We start from the raw sequence: 22041 nt of genomic DNA on the forward strand, positions 1-22041 counted from the left end.
TAAGTGATTGAAATACAGAGAATCAGCAGCATGCATGTCATAACAGCTGGGTCTGTTGGGTTTCTATTACTCGACTACACCTGCTAGTAAATTATTTGCCATGTAGAAATATCATTTCTACCAGAAACAGTGATTGATCAGGTTAGTGATGTCTGACTGCTATTATTTTGAACACAACTGTACAACGCAACTCAAAATTGGCTGGAATAGCTCAGCATTATGGACAAGTATCTTGGCAGGACTGTATCTAATTGACTTAAAGGTTATGGACACCTTTGGGGGCAGTGGTTTTAATTATTGGATTCTACTTATTTTGGGCTGAAAATCATATTTTTTCAGTTGTTCTTAATTGAACATTTTCAGCCACTTTCCCAGTATAACAGTGTAATCTGTGTATTTGCAGAGCCAGCAGGTCCTGTGTTTACATTGGATCCCGTCATCTGACAGCTCATGTGAATTCATTATTTGTGAACATCTGAAGCTCATAAGCACCTGTTTAATCCATATGTTTATCAGTGTGTCAAGAATTGAGCTGTAATGAGTATTGGAGCTGTCAAGAGTTCAAAGAACAGGGTTACAGAATGAGCAGGAGCTCTGCTGGATGATGAAATAGAAACTGACAGTCTGTACATACACTCTCTCAATTAACCTCTGTAGTACAAGAACTGCCGGATTTTTTTTTATAAACTAGGAATGAGCGATTCGCATAAAACTTTGGTCCAATACTGTGCGAGGCGAGCGCTTAGTACAGTATTGGCATGTATTGGCTCAGATGAGCCGAAGTTATTACTTTGCGAAGTCTCATGTGACTTCGCATAATAACTTCATAGATAAATTTTTACTGTAAAAAAAACATCTCCCGAACTCGGGTTCAGTGGTACCAACTGAAAAAATATATTTTTAGCCCCAAATAAGTAGAATAGAATAATTTAAAAAAAATTGGCCCTAAAGGTGTACGTACGTACGTAGCCTTTAAAGGGGTTATCTGGGGTATTCCCATCACAGACAATTGGGGCATATCACTAGGATATGCCCCTATTGTCTGATAGGTGTGGGTCCAACCTCAGGGACCCGCACTTATGCCGAGAATGGAGCACGGAGAGTGGTGGCTGGAGGACCACCGCCAGCACTGTCTGCATACTAGTGAATGGGAGCGCACTGCGCTTGCACGGCCGCCGCTCCCATTCTTTTATACGGGGTGATGGAAATAGCTAGGGCTCGGCTATTTTTGGCAGCCCCATAGAAATTAATGGAGGGACGCTGCGCATGCACAGTGCGCCCTCCGTCACCTTCCCCGCTCCGTTCTCAGTGTATATCCTAGCGATATGCCCCCATTGTCTGTGATAGGAATATCCTTTTAAGTCTGAAACTTAATGCAGCCAATTAGCCTATAGCAGTCAGAGAGTCAGCGCTGTTTATCCCACCGCCTTGCATCTCTTCAAAAAGGGTAAAAATACCTCAGTAATGGGAATAAGTGAGATATCATCAGCGCTTGCACTGAGAGATTACGGTCGACTCAAAGCAGTAAGGTTTTAATCAAAGCCATTTGTGAAGTTGCTCCATACTTTATCTTGGATGCATTGCAGCAGGAACAAAAAGAGTACAAATATGGCTATAGCGAGTTCCACTCACAAGAAGAATGCAATGTCTAAGTGCAGATGTTAGTGAAGAAGACATCGGGGGCAGCCTCTGATTATGCATATCTGTACACAATCCATTGTAAGTGATCTAGACACACTTCTTGGTCATTGATCTTTGCAAAGGTTGTTTTTTTTTTTTTTTTATATGCGTTTTTCTTGTACAGAAACCTGAAAAAGCCAGTAGTACAAAAATGGTAGGACCTCACCTCGCATGTCCTACCTCACCCTTCACTTGCTTTGCTTAGCCTCATTTATGGCCTTTTGTGAAACGGTTTGATATAGTTTTCATATTCAGAACTATATCATTGGAGACGGTCCGCCATCATAAGGCTAAGGCCTGAACGCTAGAGCTTCTGGGAACCATTTTTATTTCCCTCTCACCATTCAGACACATCCACTCAGCGGAGCGTCCATGTGTATGCAGGGGGTTCAGGAGGAAAAGCTGCCGGCTGGAGGTTTGTGCGCACGCCCCCCTTCCTGTTCGCTCTCCCTCCAGTTATCGCCCTGTTTCTCTTTATTCTTTACCCCCTCCTGTGCTTCAAGGGTTGCACAACACAAATTCTGCCTGAAATATGTCTTCCGGACGTGTGTTGAAATTGATATATTAACCTTTATGTCACCAGCATTGACTCTTCTTACCAGTAGTCATGTTTTGTATCTGATTATTCATCCGTCTGGTCAATAATGGACAACTGGCGTATCCAGGATTAAAATGAGTCGCATTGACATGGTGGCTTGGTGTTCAGCTGTGTTAAGTTTGCTTGTTTTTCCGATTTTCGTGTTACTTTCCCTCAAAGTCCTTGGTTTCTTGTCACAAAGGGTGGATTCACATAATCTTTTATGCCTCCGTTTGACGTACACGTTAGAAAAAAAGGATACAAAAATACCGCACACCACGTTCTTGTATCCTGCACAGTCCAGTTAAAAAAAATATATTTTAGCAATGGAACGATATGGTATGGCATCAGTCTGAAGCATTCGTTTAACGCGTACATTTTTTGTATACGTTAAAAGGATCGGAAAAACGTGATGGACCTGTATAGATTCATGGGAGGCGATTTGTCATGAGGTGGAGTTCATTTTGCAGGACTGTGCATTACTTTTCTTTGCAAATGTATTAAATGTCCCACAGTTTTGGTGCATCATGGTGCATAAATGGTGCATAAATCTCCTGTTTCCCTTCAGACAGCATGTTAGAAAACTGACTGCCTGCTGCCACCACTAAGGGGAGCTCAGGGAGTAGCAATTTTTACAGGTTACATTTGATTTCAGCGGTAATCTCTTCGCACTAAGCTGCCCCTAGTGGCAGCTGATGGAAAATGCAGTGAATCTATGTCAGGAATAGGAGAAGCAGTTCAGCCTCAGACCTCATAGCAGGTACGTGGTCTGCCTCTGTCATAGGAGCGCCACTTAACATGACCTAACCCAGCTTGACAGACTATCCACGGACACTTTTTAAAACTTAAGTGAGTGGTGTAAAAACAAAAATAAAACAATTTTTTTTATTTTTTGTACATAAAGTCACAAAGCCTTAATTTGTGACTTTTGGAAGCCAGAATTCCGGAGTGCCAAGAGTGATATATTCCCCCTGTTGACTTTGTGAGATTTGCCCTAATGCACATTTATTGTACAAGTACATCTGACATTAGATTCCGAGCTCTGGTCTCCAATAAGCAAATTCCATTCCTTTGTCCTACATGTGTACCTATCAAAAGTCAACTACATTGAGCTGTTTTGTGAACTTGCTGGTTATGTTTTCAGTGTCTTGGAAGTCGTCCCACTGTTCTGTGCCAAGAGTTGGCTCATATGCCCACTGGGTCTCTACTACGCATGTGCCAACTGTCCACTCAATACAGCGGAATGACTCCCAGGAGGCCAAGAGCGTAACCAGCGTATACAGCACACATATCAGGATACCACTGCTAGCGCACGGAGTGGTGAGTTTTATCTGTTTTTATCGGGTGAGTGACGAACGTTCTTTTGGACACTCTTACACGTAGTACATAGTACTAAATACATGGTGAGCTTTTTTCTATACACATATGCCAGCCATGACATTAAGTGGAGTACCACCATTGCTGAAGGGGCCACAGCACATTTTAAACCCTAGATTGGACTGCTTCAGAATACATATTATAGGTTTTGATTATATCTTATTGCTTTTTTTTAGGTAATTTCTTTTATGAATGTTGTGGTAACATTGCAGCCACCTACCATCTACTAACTGTACATACTTTTACATTACTCCATGAGAGCCTGCTTATAGACCTAAAAATCATTTGTATGACTAAGGCTCGGATTACACACAGTCATAGGAGTGCCGGGTGCATTGTATGATGTACAATTGACTTATGACTTATGACAGAATCTCTTTACGGAACTGTGAACAGAGCCTTACTGCAGTAAAATCACATCTATTTGTTGTAGCTTGTAATTGTCTTTTCCACATGTTTTCCAAGCCTTTGGAAGGAAGACAAGTCTATGAATCCTACCACATTAAAGCTGGGGTCATCTATAAAGGCACATAAAAAATATCACCACATACTAATGCAGATTTCTCCTTCCAGGAGTCTGAAAGGAATAGCTGACAAGGCCTATAAGGCCCCTTGCAGACGAGCGTGTGTCACTCTGCGAGTCTGCAGGGCAGCTCCCAGCCTGACCTCCCAGCACTGACGGGGGTCACATAGCATTATATTGATTTATGATGCTATGTAGCCCTTTCAGTTCTGGAATGTATTAGATGACACTGACATAATGCTGAACTGTAAGGGTTACGTAGAATCACAAATCAATATAATGCTATGTGACCCCCGTCAGTGCTGGGAGGTCAGACCGGGAGCTGCCCTGCGGACTCCCTGCATGACACATGCTCGTCTGCTAGGGGCCTAAGTGTTGAAATGGCTGCCATTTTCTCTTGTCACTTTTGAAGAAAACAGTTCTCCTTGTGAAATTGCTGACCAAAGTTTTACAAACATTAAAAAAATAATAACTTAAAATGATTTTCCAGGAGTTTTATACTGAGATAGGTCATCGGTATCTGGTGGTGGCCTGACTCCTGGGACCTTCACCGATCAGCTGTTTGAAGTACTGGTGCTCGCAGTAGTGCTGCGCCCTTCTCTCTGCTCACCAACCACAGCACCATATATTATATAGCGACTGTGCTTGGTATCACAGCTCAGCCCCATTCACTTTAACAGGGCTGATCTGTGCCTAGACCATGTGACTGATAAATGTGATGTCACATGGCCTAGGAAAAGCTGAAAGAAGCCTGCTGTGCTACTGCGACCACCGCTGCCTTTTCAAACAGCTGACAATCGAGGCGGCCTAGGTGTTGGACTCCCACCAATCAGATACCGGTGACCTATCCAGAGGACTTAAAGAGGTTATCCAGTTTCATCATGAATTTTTTTAATCTGCCCAGAGTACCCCTAACACTCAATATTTTTGGCCCATATATCTGTTTTTCTCGTTGGCAGTTTTCTTCCCTTGTTCTGGCATCAGTTCATCCTGGCAGGAGGTTTACAAGCAGAACTTCCTGTTTTCATCAACTTCCTGCTGGCTTTTCTAACAAATTCCAGCATGCTTTTCTCTGTAATGTTTCACAGGATGTTTTCAGCCTGCCACATTGTTCTCCCTGCATTAGTCATGCCCCCTGCTCCCCGCTTCTCCATTTTAGCTAGACCGCGCAAGCCCTGTGAAATATTGCAGTGCAAAACATGCTGGTCTTGATTAGAAAACCAAATGGGAAGCTGATGAAAACAGGAAGTTCTGCTTGTAAACATTCTGCCCAGATGAAAGGATGCAAAAAACACGAGAATGACATAAAAAGAGGTCAATGGGGCAAAATATGCAGTGTTTGGAGTACTCTGTACAAATAAAAATATTCATTATGAAACCGAAGAACCCCTTGAATTTTAATGATGATCATTTTGCTGATGATTTTATCTTTATCATTCATATGTGATCTATGTTGGTATGTTATGAATCGGTAGTTCTGAAAGAAGCTTCTCGCTTTATACCTTGCAGATTGTCACTATGGCAGTGTGGATTCAGGCACAGCAGCTCCAGGGCGATGCCTTACGGCAGATGCAGGCTTTGTATGGACAGCATTTCCCTATAGAAGTTCGACATTACCTGTCACATTGGATAGAGGCTCAGTCATGGTATGTTCCTTATATCCTGTCATGTATATTCCACCATTTTCCACCTTCCACCAGTCTGTCCTGTCAGCTTAAGAGCTAAAGAAAATCCAAATTTTAATAGTGCCATATATTTGATTATCATGCTTTGCCCTACAGTTTTTCTTTTGTGCAGGAGCCAAGATGCCGCCGTGAGACAAGCCTAGGATTATAGCTGACAATTTACTGAGAGCCCTCAAAACATGATCAAACCTCTACATTTACACTACATATCTATCCTACAGAAGGAAGAAAAGTCAAGTGACACCTAATGGTTGTTTAGGGTCCATTCACACATGCGCAAAATGGTTCTGCATCTGTTCCGCAATTTTGTGGAACAGGTGCGGACCCATTCATTTTCATTGGAGCCGGAATGTGCTGTCCGCATCCGCATTTGCGGATCCGTACTTCCGGATCTGCACTTCCGTTCCGCAAAAAAAATAGAACATGTCCTATTTTTGTCCAGACAAGAATAGGCATTTTCTATGAGAGTGCCGGCGATGTGCGGTCCGCAAAATGCGAAACGCACATTGCTGGTGTCTGTGTTTTGCGGATCCGCAAAACACATATGGACGTGAAGGGAGCTTACCATCTGAACCCTACTGTGCACCGACAAGAAGCAACAACTCTTCTAAGCCTGAGTTCACTTTGATTTATGAATTCTGCCTTAGGAGCAGAAAAACTAAATTCAATCTCCAGATCCATGACCAGATGAAAACTAGCAACTCGCATGGGGCCCACATTTGACTCCATACGGTTCTGTCAAAAATTAGCACTGCATACTATATGTCAAATGTGATGGAATCTGCAACCGTCTCTCCAATGAAGAGGTGAACTGAACTTCAGGCTGGTCTCCCTGTCGGATCCGTCCTTCCGCTGTTTCGCCGGACCGACGCTCCGTCCCCATTGACTATAATGGAGACGGGGGCTGAGCTCCGGCGGTGCATGGCGAAAGCCGCCGGACTAAAAAGTCCTGCATGTCCGACTTTTTAGTCCGGCGGCTTTCGCTGTGCACCACCATGCTGCGACGGAGCGACGAAACAGCGGAAGGATGGATCCGACAGGACGACCAGCCTGCCGGATCCGTCCTGCCGCAAGTGTAAAAGTACCCTAAAACTGTACGGTCTACAAGTTGGGTATCAGCTAAACCAGACACACAAGTCATACTTCAGACATTTGACTTCCAGGGCAGTCACCTACAGGTGGTGCTTTTTTCCTTCTAGAGGTGAGTAGTTATACTTTCTCGCCCAGTTTCCTTGGGGGACACAGAAGACCTTGGGTATAGCTCATCTCCATAGGAGGCGTGACACTAAGTGAAGACTGTTAAGCCCCTCCTCCACAGCTATACCCTCAGCCTGGAGAGAGAGACTGCCAGTTTTTGCTTAGTGTCCAAGGAGGCAAGACACTCCCTGCTCTGCAGGGCTCTTTTCTCCTTGTTTAAATTTTTGATTTTTACTTTTTTCTTTTCTTTTTGTTCCAGATCATCAGGGACAACAGAGACGCACTAGACCTCTCTGTTTCTCCCGGGGTTGAGCTGCGCCAGTGCCGGTCATCCGCACTGCTGCCTCCCCCACAGAAGGCAAGGTGGACCAGGGCAGCCCAGCTCCCCTGCATCCCGCCAGCGCAAGGGTCGCCCGCACGCACGCCAAGTCCCTCTCCAGCGTCCTGCCACTACGGTGCCAGTAGCTGAAGGGGCGACCCTGCTGGAACGGACGGAGGGTGAAGACGGCTGGTAAGAGAGAGGCTTCTCCAGCCCTACGTCCCCCTCCCTGGCCTCCTGCGTGCTGGACTCCCATGCTGGTCCCGGCTGGACCTACGCTGACCCCTGGTGCCGTAGGTGAACAGCCATGTTTCTGACTCCTGGGCTGTCGCTCATTTCTAGCTGTTGCCTAATAATTATATAGCCCCACACCACCACTATACTGGTGACCGCAGGGCGACAATACAATGCCCCTCCATAGGGGATTGCACAGGGGTGAGCATGGCATTGCTGTGGAGGAAATAGAGCCAGAGACCTGCTCCTAGCTGCCCCTAACACAGGGGTTATGCCGACTCTCCCCCTTGCCGGTCGCAGTTCAGTACAGGGGGCCGGCGCTAGCTGCCCCTGTCTCTCCTCTACGGGGGCCTGTCCATTGGGGCAGGGGGCGCAGTGCTGGACTCCAGGGTCTCCCTCCTTACCGGTGTGCTAGGGCCAAAGGGCCGCTCCAGACGCTGCCGGACGCAGGACCTCGCGGCCTGCATGTGGAACGCGATGCTCCGACAGGCCCCGGCCGACTGCTGATGCATCGGGTCGGCCGGGTGCCGCAATCTTTGACCCAGGCTTTGGCCTGCTGTTCCGGGCTTCTGCCTCTGCCGGCCCGCGGGGTGGGCACCCGCGGCCGTTGGTACATGGGTCAGCCGGCTCCCTCCAGGTCTCGGCTCGCCGTCGCTGCCTCTTGGCCGGCCGGGCGCCGCAAAACTCTAGGCCCCGGCTTTGGGACCTACTAGGCCGCAACATCCCGGCCTCGGTTGGAGGGGGCGGGAACGTCTCGCGGCGCGAATTCTTCCCGCCCGCACGTCCCCCGCCCCCCAGGGGATCGCAGCGCCGCCCCCCCCTGGTCGGATCTTTGTTAACCTGTTGGGTGCCGGCCGTCTCCAAGGGCCGGCTCCCATCTGGAGGACCCCCTCTATGTTCTGGTGGGCTTCCTAATAAGCCTGTACAAGGCTGTGTCCCTGTATGGGGCCCCTTTTCTTGCCTCAAGAGTGGCTGTGTTTTAAAAAAAAAACAAAAAAACTTCCATGGCGGAGTTACTAAATAACGGAATGGCTGCGCAGGACGCTGCAGCATGATACAGTAGTGCTGGCTGCATGCTGTGCCCCCCTTCCGTAGGCGACATGTCGCGCTCCCCGGCTGTGGTGCTGGCCGGCTGCAAGTCTCCTTTTTAGGCGGACCCTTGCCATCTCCCGGGATACGGCGCTAGCCGAGTGTAGGCGCCCCTCTTCCGCCCGTTCTATGGCAGGGCGTCACCTTCCAGTATGGTGCTGGCCATGGGCATGAACCCCTGCCTCAGTGGAATTCTGCGCTCTCTGGCCGCAGGCTGGCCATGTGCATAGCCCCCTTCTATAGGTGGAATACTACATTCACTGGATCGGTGCTGACCATGGCACGACACCCCCCTTCCTTAGGGGAACGCTGCACTCACTGGATTTAATGCTGGACAGGTGCATGTCCCCCTTCTGGGGCGGAATAATTGCACTCTCACCGGATTCGGTGCTGGCCATGTGCACGACCCCCCTCCTTAGGGGAACGCGGCACTCTCACTGGATTCCCTGCCGGCCATGTGTGTAACCCCCTTCTTAGGCGGAACGCTGCACTCTCACTGGGTTCGCTGTCGGCCATGTGTATGAAACCCTTCTATAGGAGGAATTCCACATTCTCGCTAGATGCGGTGCTGGCCATGTGCACGTCCCCCTTCCATAAGCGGAACACTGCACTCTTACTGGATTTACTGCCGGCCATGTGCATGACTCCCTTTCATAAGCGGAATGCTGCACTCTTATTGGTTTTTGCTGCCGGCCTTGGGCATGCCTCCTTCTCTCAGGAGGCATACATACACTCTTACTGGCTTCTCTCGCGGTAGGTTGCTGGCCACGTGCCTGACCCTCTTCCATGGTTGGGTGCTTGCACTCTCACCGGATCCGCTGCCGGCTATATGCATGGCCCCCTTCCGTGGGCGGTGTTCCGCACTCTCGCTGGATTGCTGCCGGCGTGGCCATGCCTCCTCTCCTCAGGCGACATTCATGCACTTTCACTGACTGGGTGTCATTGTGCCAGCACGTTGCCGGCCAGGTGCATGACCCCCATCCATGGCGGATGCTCGCGCTCTCCTGGGATGCCATGTGCACCCCTCCCCCTTTTTGGGAGGATCACTGCACTTTCACCAAATACGTTGCGGGCCGTGAGCATGGCTCTAACAGGGGTGCGCTGCTTGCACTCCCTTTAGAAATGGTGCTGGCCTTGTGCATGACCACTTCTCATTCCATGGGCGAAATTTTGTACGCTCACGAGATTCACGGCTGTCCTTGTGTATGCTGTACTGTACGTTCCCCTTTCTTGGGCGGAGTAGTTGCACTCTCACGAAATTCGGTGTTGGGTGGATTATTGCACAATCATTTAATGCTAGGATAATCAGGTGCATGCCCCCCCTTTTCAGGGCCTTTGCACTCTTGCCATCAGAGTTGCCAGGTACCTTTCCCCCCTTTTTTTCCGGGCGGGCTACTTGCGTTCCTTCGCATGCCGGTGCTGGTCTTGTGCATAGCTCCTTTTCAGGTTGCACTTTACACTTCCGTGGATACTGTGGGACGCTGTGGCTGTGCGCTCTGTGCGTTGTTTGGGCCGTGTATGCCTTCTCCTCCCGTGGGTGGGTTGGCCTTCTCGCTGCCTGCAGGGTTGCTAGTACGTATGCCTCCCTTCTTCCTGCGACATACGTTTTTCTCTCTGGGGTGGGGTTGCTTGTCGCAAGCTTTGCACTCTTCTCTGTGGAGATCTTCTGTCCACTTGTGAGCCTAAGGTGTTGTTGTCCAACACGCAACAATGAATGCTCAATGTATTCACAGCTGTATATCTTGTATATACGTAGACGAGCTCTGCTGGCTCGCTACTGCACTGAGCTGAGTGGTACCCATTCTCCGGTGTGGTCCCGTTGTTGTCGGCACCCACCATGTTCGTTGGCCTTTCCACCTGGGGAGTGTTCGGGGTTCCTTGATGCGTACCCATTCGTCATCTCGTGACATTGTTTCCCTACGCAACCAGTCGGGGTCGAGAGTGTTGTCTGCAGTGCCGCTCGACCTCTACGTTGGCTCTGGCGGGACTACCTTGCCTACTACCATTTCCTCCTCTCGGATGCAGTGTGGTGTGGGTCCTTCCTATTGGCGCCCTTTTCGCTCCAGTCTGTTGCTACCAGGTTCACACTGCTCCTCTCGGGTAGATCGCCCAACTCTTCTTGGGTGCTTGATTATCCAGGTCCTGGGGACCTCCACTTTGGTTTCTTCAGGGTATTCGCCTGCTGCGAGGCGGTGTGCAGGTCGTCTCACAGAGTAGAGGGGATTCGACTCTGCCTTTCCTCGCCGGCTCGGTTTTTGGGCTTCTGCTCTGGGTTTGTCGCTCCAATGTGGCTTCTGCCCCGGCCAGGCCTCAGAGGCTGTTCCGTCGTTGCCCCCCCCCCTCCTCTGGGGTGAGCATGGTTGTTCAATTGGATGGTTCCGGTGTTACTTGCGGTCTCGTACCATCTCCCTCGTTCTCGCTGGTAGTGCTAGCTGTTTGCCGGGCCTACCGCGTTTTGTCCTCCCACTGGGTGCAGATTGCTTTTCCGTCTGGGCGTATGGTCCTGTGGGACTTACTTTCTCGGTGACTTGGGAGGACTGCCCTTTGGTCAAGGTTGTCCTTGGATCTCCCACACGGGGCTGTAGAACTCCTTCTTTGGTGGCTACATCGACTTAGATTTGGCCTGTCTTGTCTGGGCGTCTGTCTGATGCTGGGCAGACCCTTCTGGGTTCTTCCGTCTGTCCTTCTGCTCCCCCACGCCGGTTGGATGCGGGGCTGTGTTGTTCGGGGGCCGACAGGACCGTGGTTTCCGATCCTTCGGCCGTGTTGCTGGTCTGCGCCTGATCGCTTTGGGTTTTCTCCCGCTTGCTGGGTGATTCCTGCGAGCACGCTAGTGTTCGCTCCCGACTGCTTAGTCCCGGTTTGGTTGTCGGACTTAGGGTTCTTACCTGGGGTTTTGTGGGTAGCGGGGCATTCCCCCACTCTGCCTTTCTCGCCCTTGGTTCTGTCTTTCTCTAGTCCAGCCTGACCCTGGGACTGGGACTCTGTTACTTGAAGTGTCAAGTGTCGGCGCTGTCCTTCCCCTTCCAGCGTTTCCTGGGCCTTGTCATGACCTTCTTCCACAGAGTGGCTCTTTGGTTCCTCCTTCTCGTTTCCTGGTTCCACCCTGGGACCTACATACTGAACTCTCGGCGCCCCAATCTTTCCCTTGGAGCCGTTGCGGAAGTTCTCCCTACTCCTTCTGTCCTGTACAGTTGTGTTTCTGTTGTCATCATGTCTGACGGGTGCCTGATTGGCGGCCCTTCGTGTTCTGTGCCTTCTGTCCTTTTCCAGGACGGGGCTGTTCTCCGTCCTGTCCCTTCCTTCCTTCTGACGGTGGTATCTGCCTTCTTGTCAACGAGGCTTTCGTCCTTTTCCTCCCATCGCCGGGAACGGTCGCTTATCGTTTGGAGGTTGTGGGGCCTTGCAGTTGTTTGCTTGGAGATCTCCGACTCTGGTCGGCGTTCGGTCTCTTGTGTTTCCAGGAGGTCAGTGCAAAGGTTGATGGCCTCCAGGGTGGCTTCCTCCGCTTTCTCAGAGTGGCCTTTGCTGTGGTTATCGCACCAATGGCAGGGTTCTGCTTTCGGTGTCACCGTTCATTTCACCAGAGCGGTCGGTGCCTCCTGGGGCGGAGGCGTTAGGTTTCGGCCATTCATTTGTGCAAGGCGGTCACTTTTTCCTTGCGCACCTTACCGAGTTCTACAGGGTGCATACTCTGGCTTCGGCGTATGCTGCCTTGGGCCGCCTGGTCTGCAGGCGGTGGTTTCTTGATTCCTTCGGGTGCTTCGCCTTGGTGCTGTGGTCCCTCCCCTCTTGGACTGCTATTGAACGTCCCAAGGTCTTCTGTGTCCCCCAAGGAAACTGGGCGAGAAAACGAGATTTTTGTATAACTTACCAGTAAAATCTCTTTCTCGCTCTTTCCTTGGGGGACACAGCACCCACCCATTCTTGTTTTTTCCTTACACGGTTTCCGAGTTTGTTTTACCCGTTGGGTAGTTGGCTTCTTGGTTCCACTTTTGGACTTTGCCTTTTTTCACTACTTGGACACGCAACTGGCAGTCTCTCTCTCCAGGCTGAGGGTATAGCTGTGGAGGAGGGGCTTAACAGTCTTCACTTAGTGTCACGCCTCCTATGGAGATGAGCTATACCCAAGGTCTTCTGTGTCCCCCAAGGAAAGAGCGAGAAAGAGATTTTACTGGTAAGTTATACAAAAATCTCGTTTTTCCCAGGAAGCATTGCCTCAAAATCTCATCTTTTTGAGGCAAGAAGAGTTTATTGGGAAAATTACAAAACATGAACAGCAAAATTTTTTACAACCCCTCAATTGTTAATGACCCAACCAAATGTAGATAAATATAAATATAGTCAGTTCATCTTTTAGTTGCATTTAGAAAAAACCCTCCCCTCCCTCCCCCCTAGTCTGTGGTGCGTCAAGGTAGGGCCCCCATAAACAAACCAACATGACCTCAGTTAGTCAATCTTCCAGCCACCCCATATCCTATTCCACTGGTCCTCAACTTCCCTCCGTTTATATATGATTTTCTCGTAATTTTTTACCTTATCAGTTAAATTTATCCATATATTTATGTCTGGAGTGGATCGGGCAAACCAGGTCCGACTAATCAGAACTCTAGCCAACATCAATATTCTGCTCAGAAAGATCTTTTGATACTTGTGATTTTTTAATTTGGAAAAGTCATTAAGCACGAATACATGAGGTTCAAAAGGAATTCGAATTTTTAATTTATGGATAATACAATTATTAATACTATTCCAGTATTTTACAAGTTCTGGACAAGTCCAAACCATGTGGAGGAAGTCTGCTCCTACAATATCACATTTGGGGCAGTTGGATGTGGCTCTCAACCCGCATTTATTCATCCATAGGGGAGTAATGTATAGTCTATGGGAAATGTAAAATTGTATTAGGACATGGTTAAAGTTCTGGGATACTGAAGTCAGATTCCCAAAAATATTCTCCCACCCTTCTACTCGCAAGTGCGGGCAGTCCGCTTCCCATGCTTTTTGTCCTGGTGATTGTGTATCGCTAAACCGTGCCTTAATTAATAACTTATATATATTAGAAATCTTTATTCTAGAAGGTGTACCCCCTACCCAATCATTCAAAAAAGATAAATTATCTATTTCCAGCAGACGTTTATCGTCCAAACTGGATAGTACAGATCGCAATTGAAAATACCTAAACCATGAGAGATTTCTTATATTATGTGTCATTTCTGTAAAGGATTTAATTTCTCTATCTTTAACTACCTGTGAAATATATAATATTTTATTCTTCTGCCAAAAAGTGTCAGCTGCAATATCATCTAACCTTTGTAAATAGGAATTATGCCAAAGAGGCGTAAATGTGAGTGAACCCCCAATCTTCAACCATGTCCTAGTTATACCCCACACTTTCAGGAGTAGATTTATAGTCTCTTTATATCCTTGCTCATAGCTCTTCAAAAGCCCGGATTCCAACAAGGTAAAAATATTGTTATGAGCGTGGCTAGTTACCAGCTTCCCCAGGAGTGCACTGTCCTCTGATTCATAGCACCTCAATAGCTGGGCTGCAATAAAATACCCTTTAAAGTAGGGGAGATTTAAACCCCCCCACTCCACTGATTTATATAAGTATTCCAGCTTAATTCGCACTCGCTTTCTTCCCCATATTAAATCATTAATTATTCTTTCCATGAGTTTAAAATGTTTGTCTTGTATCCAAGTAGGTGTATTCCTGAGCACGTAAAGAAATTGTGGTAATATCACCATTTTAACTAGTGAAACTCGATCAGCTCTGGATAGGGGAAGTTTCAGCCAGATTCCTATTTTAGCTCTGATCTTTACCATTATGGGGATCAGATTGAGTTGTACAAAATTTTCAACCCGAGGCGATATAGTCAAACCCAAGTATTGAATAGTATCAACAATATCCAACTGTGTAGCAGGAACCTCCTTTTGTGGCAGGGGATCTATTGGGAGCAGACTAGTTTTTGCCCAGTTTATTCGGAGACCAGATACCTCACCAAATGCGTTAACCATTTGAATAATCCTAGGAAGAATGATTTCCGTATGATCTATAAAAAACAGGATATCATCTGCATATAGTGAGATGCGGTCCTGTGTTCCTAGGGTACCAAATCCTTTAATCTGGTCATCCTGCCTAATGGCCAACGCAAGGGGCTCGATATAAATATCGAATAACAGGGGAGATAGTGGGCAGCCCTGTCGGGTGCCTCTGTTTAGATCAATACTACTACTCAGAATTCCATTGAGACTCAGTTTTGCCCTTGGTGATCTATACAACAGCCTAAGAGTACGTATAAATTTTTCCCCAAAGCCCATCTTAGCAAGAACCTTCCAGAGGAAGCGCCATTCCACCCTGTCAAAGGCCTTAGAAGCATCCAATGACAGGATGGAGCAGGCAGTCCCCCCCGGGGCCTGGATATTAGAGAAGAGTCGGTGTAGATTGTGGTGTGTACCCTTGTTTTGTATAAAGCCACTCTGATCAGGATGCACAATGGAGGAAATGACCCTGGAGAGCCTTGTGGCCAGGACCCTCGCAAGAAGCTTTACATCTGCATTAAGCAGTGAAATTGGCCTATAGGATTCTAAATCTAAAGGGTCCTTGCCTTTTTTTGGAATTAATATTATTATGGCCTCCATCATTGAGTCTGGAAGCATCCCCTCCTCTGTTGATTCAGCAAAGACCTCCAATAGTCTGGGAAGAATACAGTCCTCATATTTACTATAGAATTCATATGGAAGCCCGTCTGAGCCAGGGGTGGAGTTAGTTGAGCATAATTTAATAGCTCCCTCAAGTTCCTGAATTGAGACCTCCAATTCTAGTGCTTTCTTTTGCATCTCAGTAATAGTTGGAAACTTGATCCTATCTAAATAAAGATCTATCTTATCATCTGTAATGTTGGAGTCAGCTTTATACAAATCAACAAAGTAATCAAGAAAAGCCCTCTCCACCAGGCCCTGTGAAGTGACTATCCTACCATCACTCAATCGGACCTTATCTATATGTTTTTTAGGTTGTTGATTGGAGATTACTCTAGCGAGGAGTTTACCAGGACGCCCTGACTCTGTAAAGTATTTTTGCCTCTTAAAAAAAAGGTTCTGTTGGGCCTTATCCAATAAAAACTTAGCATATATTTGTGTGGCTCTTTGCATATTTTCCCTATTCTTCTCCGTCTTGTGCATCTGGAAGGATTCTGTCGCCAACACTATGTGTTCTTCTAGATTTTTCTGTTTTTTTCCATAATCCTTTCTAAGGTACGTGATATTACTAACCATCAATCCCCTCATATACGCCTTATAGGTGTCCCATACTACTTGAATTTTTGTTGAACCATAATTAATATCCCAGAATCGGCCTATGTCATTTCGAATTGCTTCATGCGTCTTTATAACTGATAACCAATAGGGATTTAATCTAAAGGGAGATTTTGGTATATATCTTTCCTGAGATAGACATAGTTCAATTAGTATCGGAGAGTGATCTGATATTGACCTTGTTTCATATTTCATTCGCTTTATAAGTTTCACATATTTACTGTTAATCAATACAAGATCTATTCTGGACAATGATTTACCTGCTTTGCTAGAGCATGAAAAAGCCCTTTTCCCCTGTCTCAGGTGTTCCCAAGCATCCTCAAATCCAATCTCCATGCAGAACCGTGCCAGGGGGGACCCCCGGAGCGGACTATCACTCCTAGCTCTCGTAGAAACCCTGTCACAAAGAGGATCGATGACACAGTTAAAGTCACCCATAATCAATGTTGGACATTCTGGCCATTTATCCATGAATAGTAAAAGAGAGTTAAGAACCGAGAGAGAAAACGGCGGTGGGATATAGACAAAGGCCAAGATACATATCTTCCCCCCTATCCTACAATATAGGAAAATAAATCTCCCCTGTTGGTCAACAGAGGATGCCTCACAAACGAAATCAATAAGTCTGTGTATCAACACCGTGACACCTCTCGAATAATTGGAGAGGGTAGAATGAAACGTGTGCGCAGCCCATCCCCTGTCGAGCACTCTAGTATTCTCCTCGGTAAGATGGGTCTCTAACAAGCAAATTATTGCTGGTAGGTGGGCCTGAGTTAAATCAAAAATCGCTTGTCTCTTACCTCTATCTCCCAGACCACGTATATTCCAAGCAAGAATTCTAATCAGCGTCATTACCAGTGGTCAGATGGAAAAACCGGAGAAAGAGGAAGAACAAGACAAAGAAAACTAAAATAAGGGAAACCACACCTACCTTGACGCACCACAGCCCAACCCCACCGCCCCCCTCCCCTCACCCCCCTCCTACAAGCAATCCACCACATATTGTAGTAGATTTCTTTCCTATGACCATCCCTCCCACCCTCCCCCCCCACTCAGCCACCCCCATTAGGGCACACAGGAGAATACATTTAGGGGTATAAGCCCCTTATAGTACTAGTTATTCCCGCCAGAACATATCCCAGTCAAGTTATCGGTTGTTTCGCTCAAGCAAAGATGTCAGTATATCTAATTTTGATTATTGTCAACGTAAAATGTCTTCAGTACAGTCTAGCCCTTTCTTTAAGGCCTCATGCTCATAACCGCATGTATTCTGCAGTCCACAAGGTATAGATAACCGTGTTGCATATACATTTTTGCAGACCCGTTGATTTAAATGGGTCCATGGTCCGCATTTAGCGGCCAAGTATAGGACATGTTCTATCTTCTTGTGGAAGTGACATACTGTTGCTTTCCGCATCCAGACCAGAGGCCCATTGAGATCAATGGGTCCCCAAAAAATGAGGACAACATCCGTATTTTGTGGATCTGTGGTTTGCACAAGGCCTAAATGTAGGCAGCGAGACTCCTCTTCAGGTAGGTCTGTTTGCCATTTTAATCATTCTCCCAAAGAAGCCAGAGCATGTTCATGCTGAGAGAGATGAGGAGTCCCACCTACCCCCTGAATTATTAGGTTTTTGAATGCCAATGAGGAAGCAGTTTGTTTTTTATCTCTTAGGATGAGAAAGTAAAGATAAGACCACTGTATTATACAAGGCATTTAAAGTGGAATAAGTGATTGTTATCACAAAATTAAATTAACAGGGACTCGGTGGACCCAGAGAACCCACAGGACAGCATGAAAGCCACACAGCTGCTGGAAGGGCTGGTCCAGGAGCTGCAGAAGAAAGCGGAGCATCAAGTAGGCGAGGATGGGTTCTTACTGAAGATTAAACTTGGCCATTATGCTACGCAGTTCAAGGTGGGCCAAGAAATTACATTATATGTAAAATTGAATAATCCTTTAATGTACTGTATGTATTCACCTTTACAATCCATATAGAATTGATCTTCATAGGTGTATCTTATAGTGATCCTTTGTTCACAGCATGTGTTCTAATCTTGTGCATTCACAATTCTGTAGACTTCAGAGCTGAAATCCTTCAGCATTTCTTGAGGTTTAGATTCTTGGAAGTGTCATATTTACGCCCGGCACTGTACAGTGTTGTAGGGAAGATGGTCCTACTGCATTATGGGAGCTCAGCCATGCTAATGGCGATATAGCCCATTGCTTTGCAGCAGCCAGCAAAATTTTGAATACAGCTCTGGACTGTAACATCGGATGTGATGATAGCCATACATATAAGCAGTGATCGGCTGCATTGCAACTGATCAGTCGTCTGTGGGATCTTTCTTATGAACAAGGCTACAGTAACTGACCAGTAAAAAAATTAAAAAAACACTTACTACCTTGTCCTTGAGCACAATGGCAAATGACCAGATGAATTTGGTCGAGCATGCCATACACTTGTAATTTCAGCTGATAACGGCCAAAATTTTACAACATGACCAATCACATTTTTGGCAGACAGAAATCTAGCACTGGCCATCGCAAACAATTGTTTATGCCAATTTTCAAATGATGGTCTTCCAAAATAGGTAATTTAATCAATTTAATCTTATGTGTACGGCCATTTTTTCTTAGTAGATCGGGTCAAGATAAGTATACAAGGTTACTCCTCTATTTTATAAAGGCGAGAACTGAAATAAAAAAGGGGAAAGTTTAAAAATAGGTGTAAATACATATTAAAGGTTTTTTTCAGGAATGCTGTTGTTTCAGCAAGTGCCCACGTTTTTTTGCTGCTCCAATCCTCTACGATATCTCTGCTGTTCCAAATTCCGGGCCTTGCAGTGTTTCGGTGCAGTGGACATGACGAGAATCGGCTCTTCACTGCTCAAGCCAATAATTGGCTGCAGCGCTGCATGGGACCATGCCCATGCAGTTCCGGAAGAAAACAAGCTGGGGGCCAGAACTTGAATATAGCGGAGGCATCATGGAGGACCAGAGAGGTGGGGAGCATGTAAGCAGTGAACCTCTGCTTATTGAGGCAGTATGCGGGCAGTGTACAGTAGGTCCTGTGCCAATTTCTGGCACCAGAGCTACTGATCGGCTGGGTTGTCAGGAGTCTGCCTAAGGATAGGCAATCAATATAAAGTTTAATGGAGAAACCCCTTTGATCTCATCCTGGAAATCAAAGTTGAGTGCATTGTCACAATACTGCATTTAAATTAAATGGTAGGTCACCCATATCAGTTTGCTGGGGTTCTCTCTCTCGGCACCCCATGCCGATCACCTGTTTGAAGGGTGTCTGCCGCAGCCAGCCTTGTTTATGCTAGTCTGAACATTGTTTTGCATTGCAGAACGCCCCACTTTTTGCAGCAGTGATATTTCTTTTTTGTCCCACCCCTGACCCCTTCAAACAGTTATTGGCAGGAGTGCTAAGGGTTGGACCCACTCCAATCTACTATTGATAGCCTATCCTGTGAATAGGTCATGTGTTGTAAAATCCTGGATAGCTCTTTTTTAACCGCTGCAGAAAACAACACTAACATCTAGTCATGGACCGTTTTTGCTACTTTGGGGAGAATTATGAAACTGGTGTAAAGTAGAACTGGCTTAGCTGCCCATAGCAACCAATCAGATTCCACCTTTCATTTTTAAAAGCTCTTTTGGAAAATGAAAGGAGGAATCTGATTGGTTGCTCTGGGCAACTAAGCCAGTTCTACTTTACACCAGTTTGATAAATCTCTCCCTTTGCACCTAATTGGGAGTATTTTTCAGCTGGTAAAACTGTTAAACCAAGTATTTTTAAATTATTATTTTTTTTCTGGGTTTTATTTTGACAGCCTATTTTAGGGTAAACCATCGATGTATGTTTGATAGAGGCCTAAACTCTATCAACCCCACCAGTCGGGAGAATAACGGAGCAGTGGCACAGCGTCATCCCTATGAGTGTAGTGTTTTGCCAGGTGTTATAATGCAGCCCATTTCACTAGTCTCCATTTTCGGTACTGCAGTAATGGGCTGCGGCACACCAGTAAAGCTGAGTTCACACTTTAATTATTTATATCAGTTATTGTGAGCCAAAACGCATGGTGATGCCTACTCGGAGATGAGGTATAAGGGACAGATCTGTACCTGCTCTGTGTTTTTGACTCGCACCTGATTTTGGCTCACAATAACTGATGGAAATCACTGGCCAAATAACTGAAGTGTGAACTCGGCCTAGTCTAAATGAGTTCTGCTGATTGATAGAGAACCAGGGGTGAAACTTCCACAAATCATACAATTAAAAATTCTATGCAAAATCTGGAATACCGCTTTAATGTGAAAGAAATCTTTTTTTTATTCCAGGTTGTCATTTGTTCTAAAGTAACTATTTCTTCACTCTCCATGTAGAATACGTACGAACGATGTCCTATGGAGCTGGTTCGATGCATTCGACACATCTTATACCATGAGCAAAGACTAGTGCGTGAAGCCTCTAACGTAAGTCTATGCTTATTCCAAATTCTCCAAGGCGTATTTCAACTTTTTTAGTTTGTACACAGTTTTCTCAGGCTTTTGAATATGGCGGCGTCCTATTTTCTACGTTACTTAAAGGGGTTTCTCATCAACAACAGTTGTCACCTATGCACAAGAGAAGTAATGAATGTATGACCGCTAGGGGTCCGACCGCTAGTATCCCCATCCCTATGTCCTCTATATGAATGGAGCAGTGGGCCACATGAATAACCACCACTCCATTTACTGTCCTTGGGACTGCTACGTGCAATGCCTGGCTATCTCCTTCAATCCTACAGAGGTGAATGAAGTGGGGATCAGGAATGCACACTACTACTCCATTCACACAAGAAACTATACCTGCTTAATCAACCACCATTCATGCCAGTGCCCTGGCAGGCTTTTTTTCTGACACTGCAGCAATGATGTGCCAGACTCCATGAGAGAACAGCAGCCTATCACTAGCACCCCCTTTCTTGTGATCGGTGAGGGTCCCAGCAGTCTGACCCCCAACAATAATGCCTTTTCTGTGAATAGGTGATAAATGTTTATAGGAGAATACCATTAACTGCAATGATTCCACACAGTTATTCACATATTGTGTTTGTAATGGCGCTGATTCCTCCTACAGTCCAGTTCACCGGTTGGTGGCCTTGTGGACACCCTGTCTCAGAAGCACCTCCAGATTAATCAGACATTTGAAGAGCTGAGACTTATTACTCAGGACACAGAAAGTGGACTCAAGAAGTTACAACAGACACAAGAGTATTTCATTATCCAGTATCAGGAGAGCCTGAGAATTCAGGGTAAGTATGTCTTCTTAACCATTTTTACACTGTTCAGGAAATTGTGCTGGGTTTAAATGTTGCTTTAAAAGAGAATTGCTTGAATTCTGATTTCCTTGTGTTATGTTATGAGTCAATAGTTCTCATTGTAGTGCTCTATATATCTATATGTATAGTTATGTGCTACTTGTCTCACTATAGGACTACATATGTAATGTCACTGTAGGACTGTATATAAAATGATGGTGCTCCCATATTTCACTATAGAGCTGTATTTAAAGTTCGGGGAGCTCTGTAATTAGAGAGTATTCCATTGTGTATTTGCATTGGCCACCCCTGTGCCCACTGTGGCTATGGCTGATCCCACCTTCTTGTGTTGACCATGCCTGTTGCCAGTTTGGACCCACCTACAGTGTGTCACTAGAGATGAGTGAATCAATTTTTACAAATCGATTTGTCTCCTCTACAAGAGTTGCTCTCCTATGAGGGTCTGTCCTCACTGCTGAAGGCGCCCCCACTTGATTGACAGACTGGACATCTTGCCCGACTCTGGCAATCTCACACCTGGGCCACTTCTCAGAGTAGTGGTGCAAGTAGAGTGGCTCTGCTTCCACTACCGGAAGTGTAGTGGCACATGCACAGTCGCTTCTCCAGTAACAGAAACAAAGTCTCTGTGCATGCGCTACTAATCAGAGCATTGGCACTGGCACAAGATTGTTAGGGCTGGGTAAAATGTCAGGTGAAGAACTCTGAA

General features: G+C 46.4%; 1 protein-coding gene across 3 annotated transcripts in view; it reads left to right on the plus strand.

Moving 5' to 3' along the window:
• Nucleotides 1-22041, plus strand: part of LOC122941072 (signal transducer and activator of transcription 5B) — a 195696-nt gene that overhangs the window by 137047 nt on the left and 36608 nt on the right. For 2 of the 3 annotated variants that reach the window (XM_044298062.1, XM_044298063.1), the window contains exons 3-6: nucleotides 5667-5803; nucleotides 17763-17919; nucleotides 20398-20487; nucleotides 21134-21308. In XM_044298062.1, coding sequence (XP_044153997.1) covers nucleotides 5676-5803; nucleotides 17763-17919; nucleotides 20398-20487; nucleotides 21134-21308 — 550 coding nt within the window. In that variant the 5' untranslated portion in view covers nucleotides 5667-5675. Of the gene's footprint in view, nucleotides 1-3493; nucleotides 3602-5666; nucleotides 5804-17762; nucleotides 17920-20397; nucleotides 20488-21133; nucleotides 21309-22041 lie in introns of those variants that run through there. The other variant, XM_044298064.1, reaches the window with a different exon arrangement.

Source organism: Bufo gargarizans, chromosome 6 (genome assembly GCF_014858855.1).
Source record: "Bufo gargarizans isolate SCDJY-AF-19 chromosome 6, ASM1485885v1, whole genome shotgun sequence".
Taxonomy (NCBI): domain Eukaryota; kingdom Metazoa; phylum Chordata; class Amphibia; order Anura; family Bufonidae; genus Bufo; species Bufo gargarizans.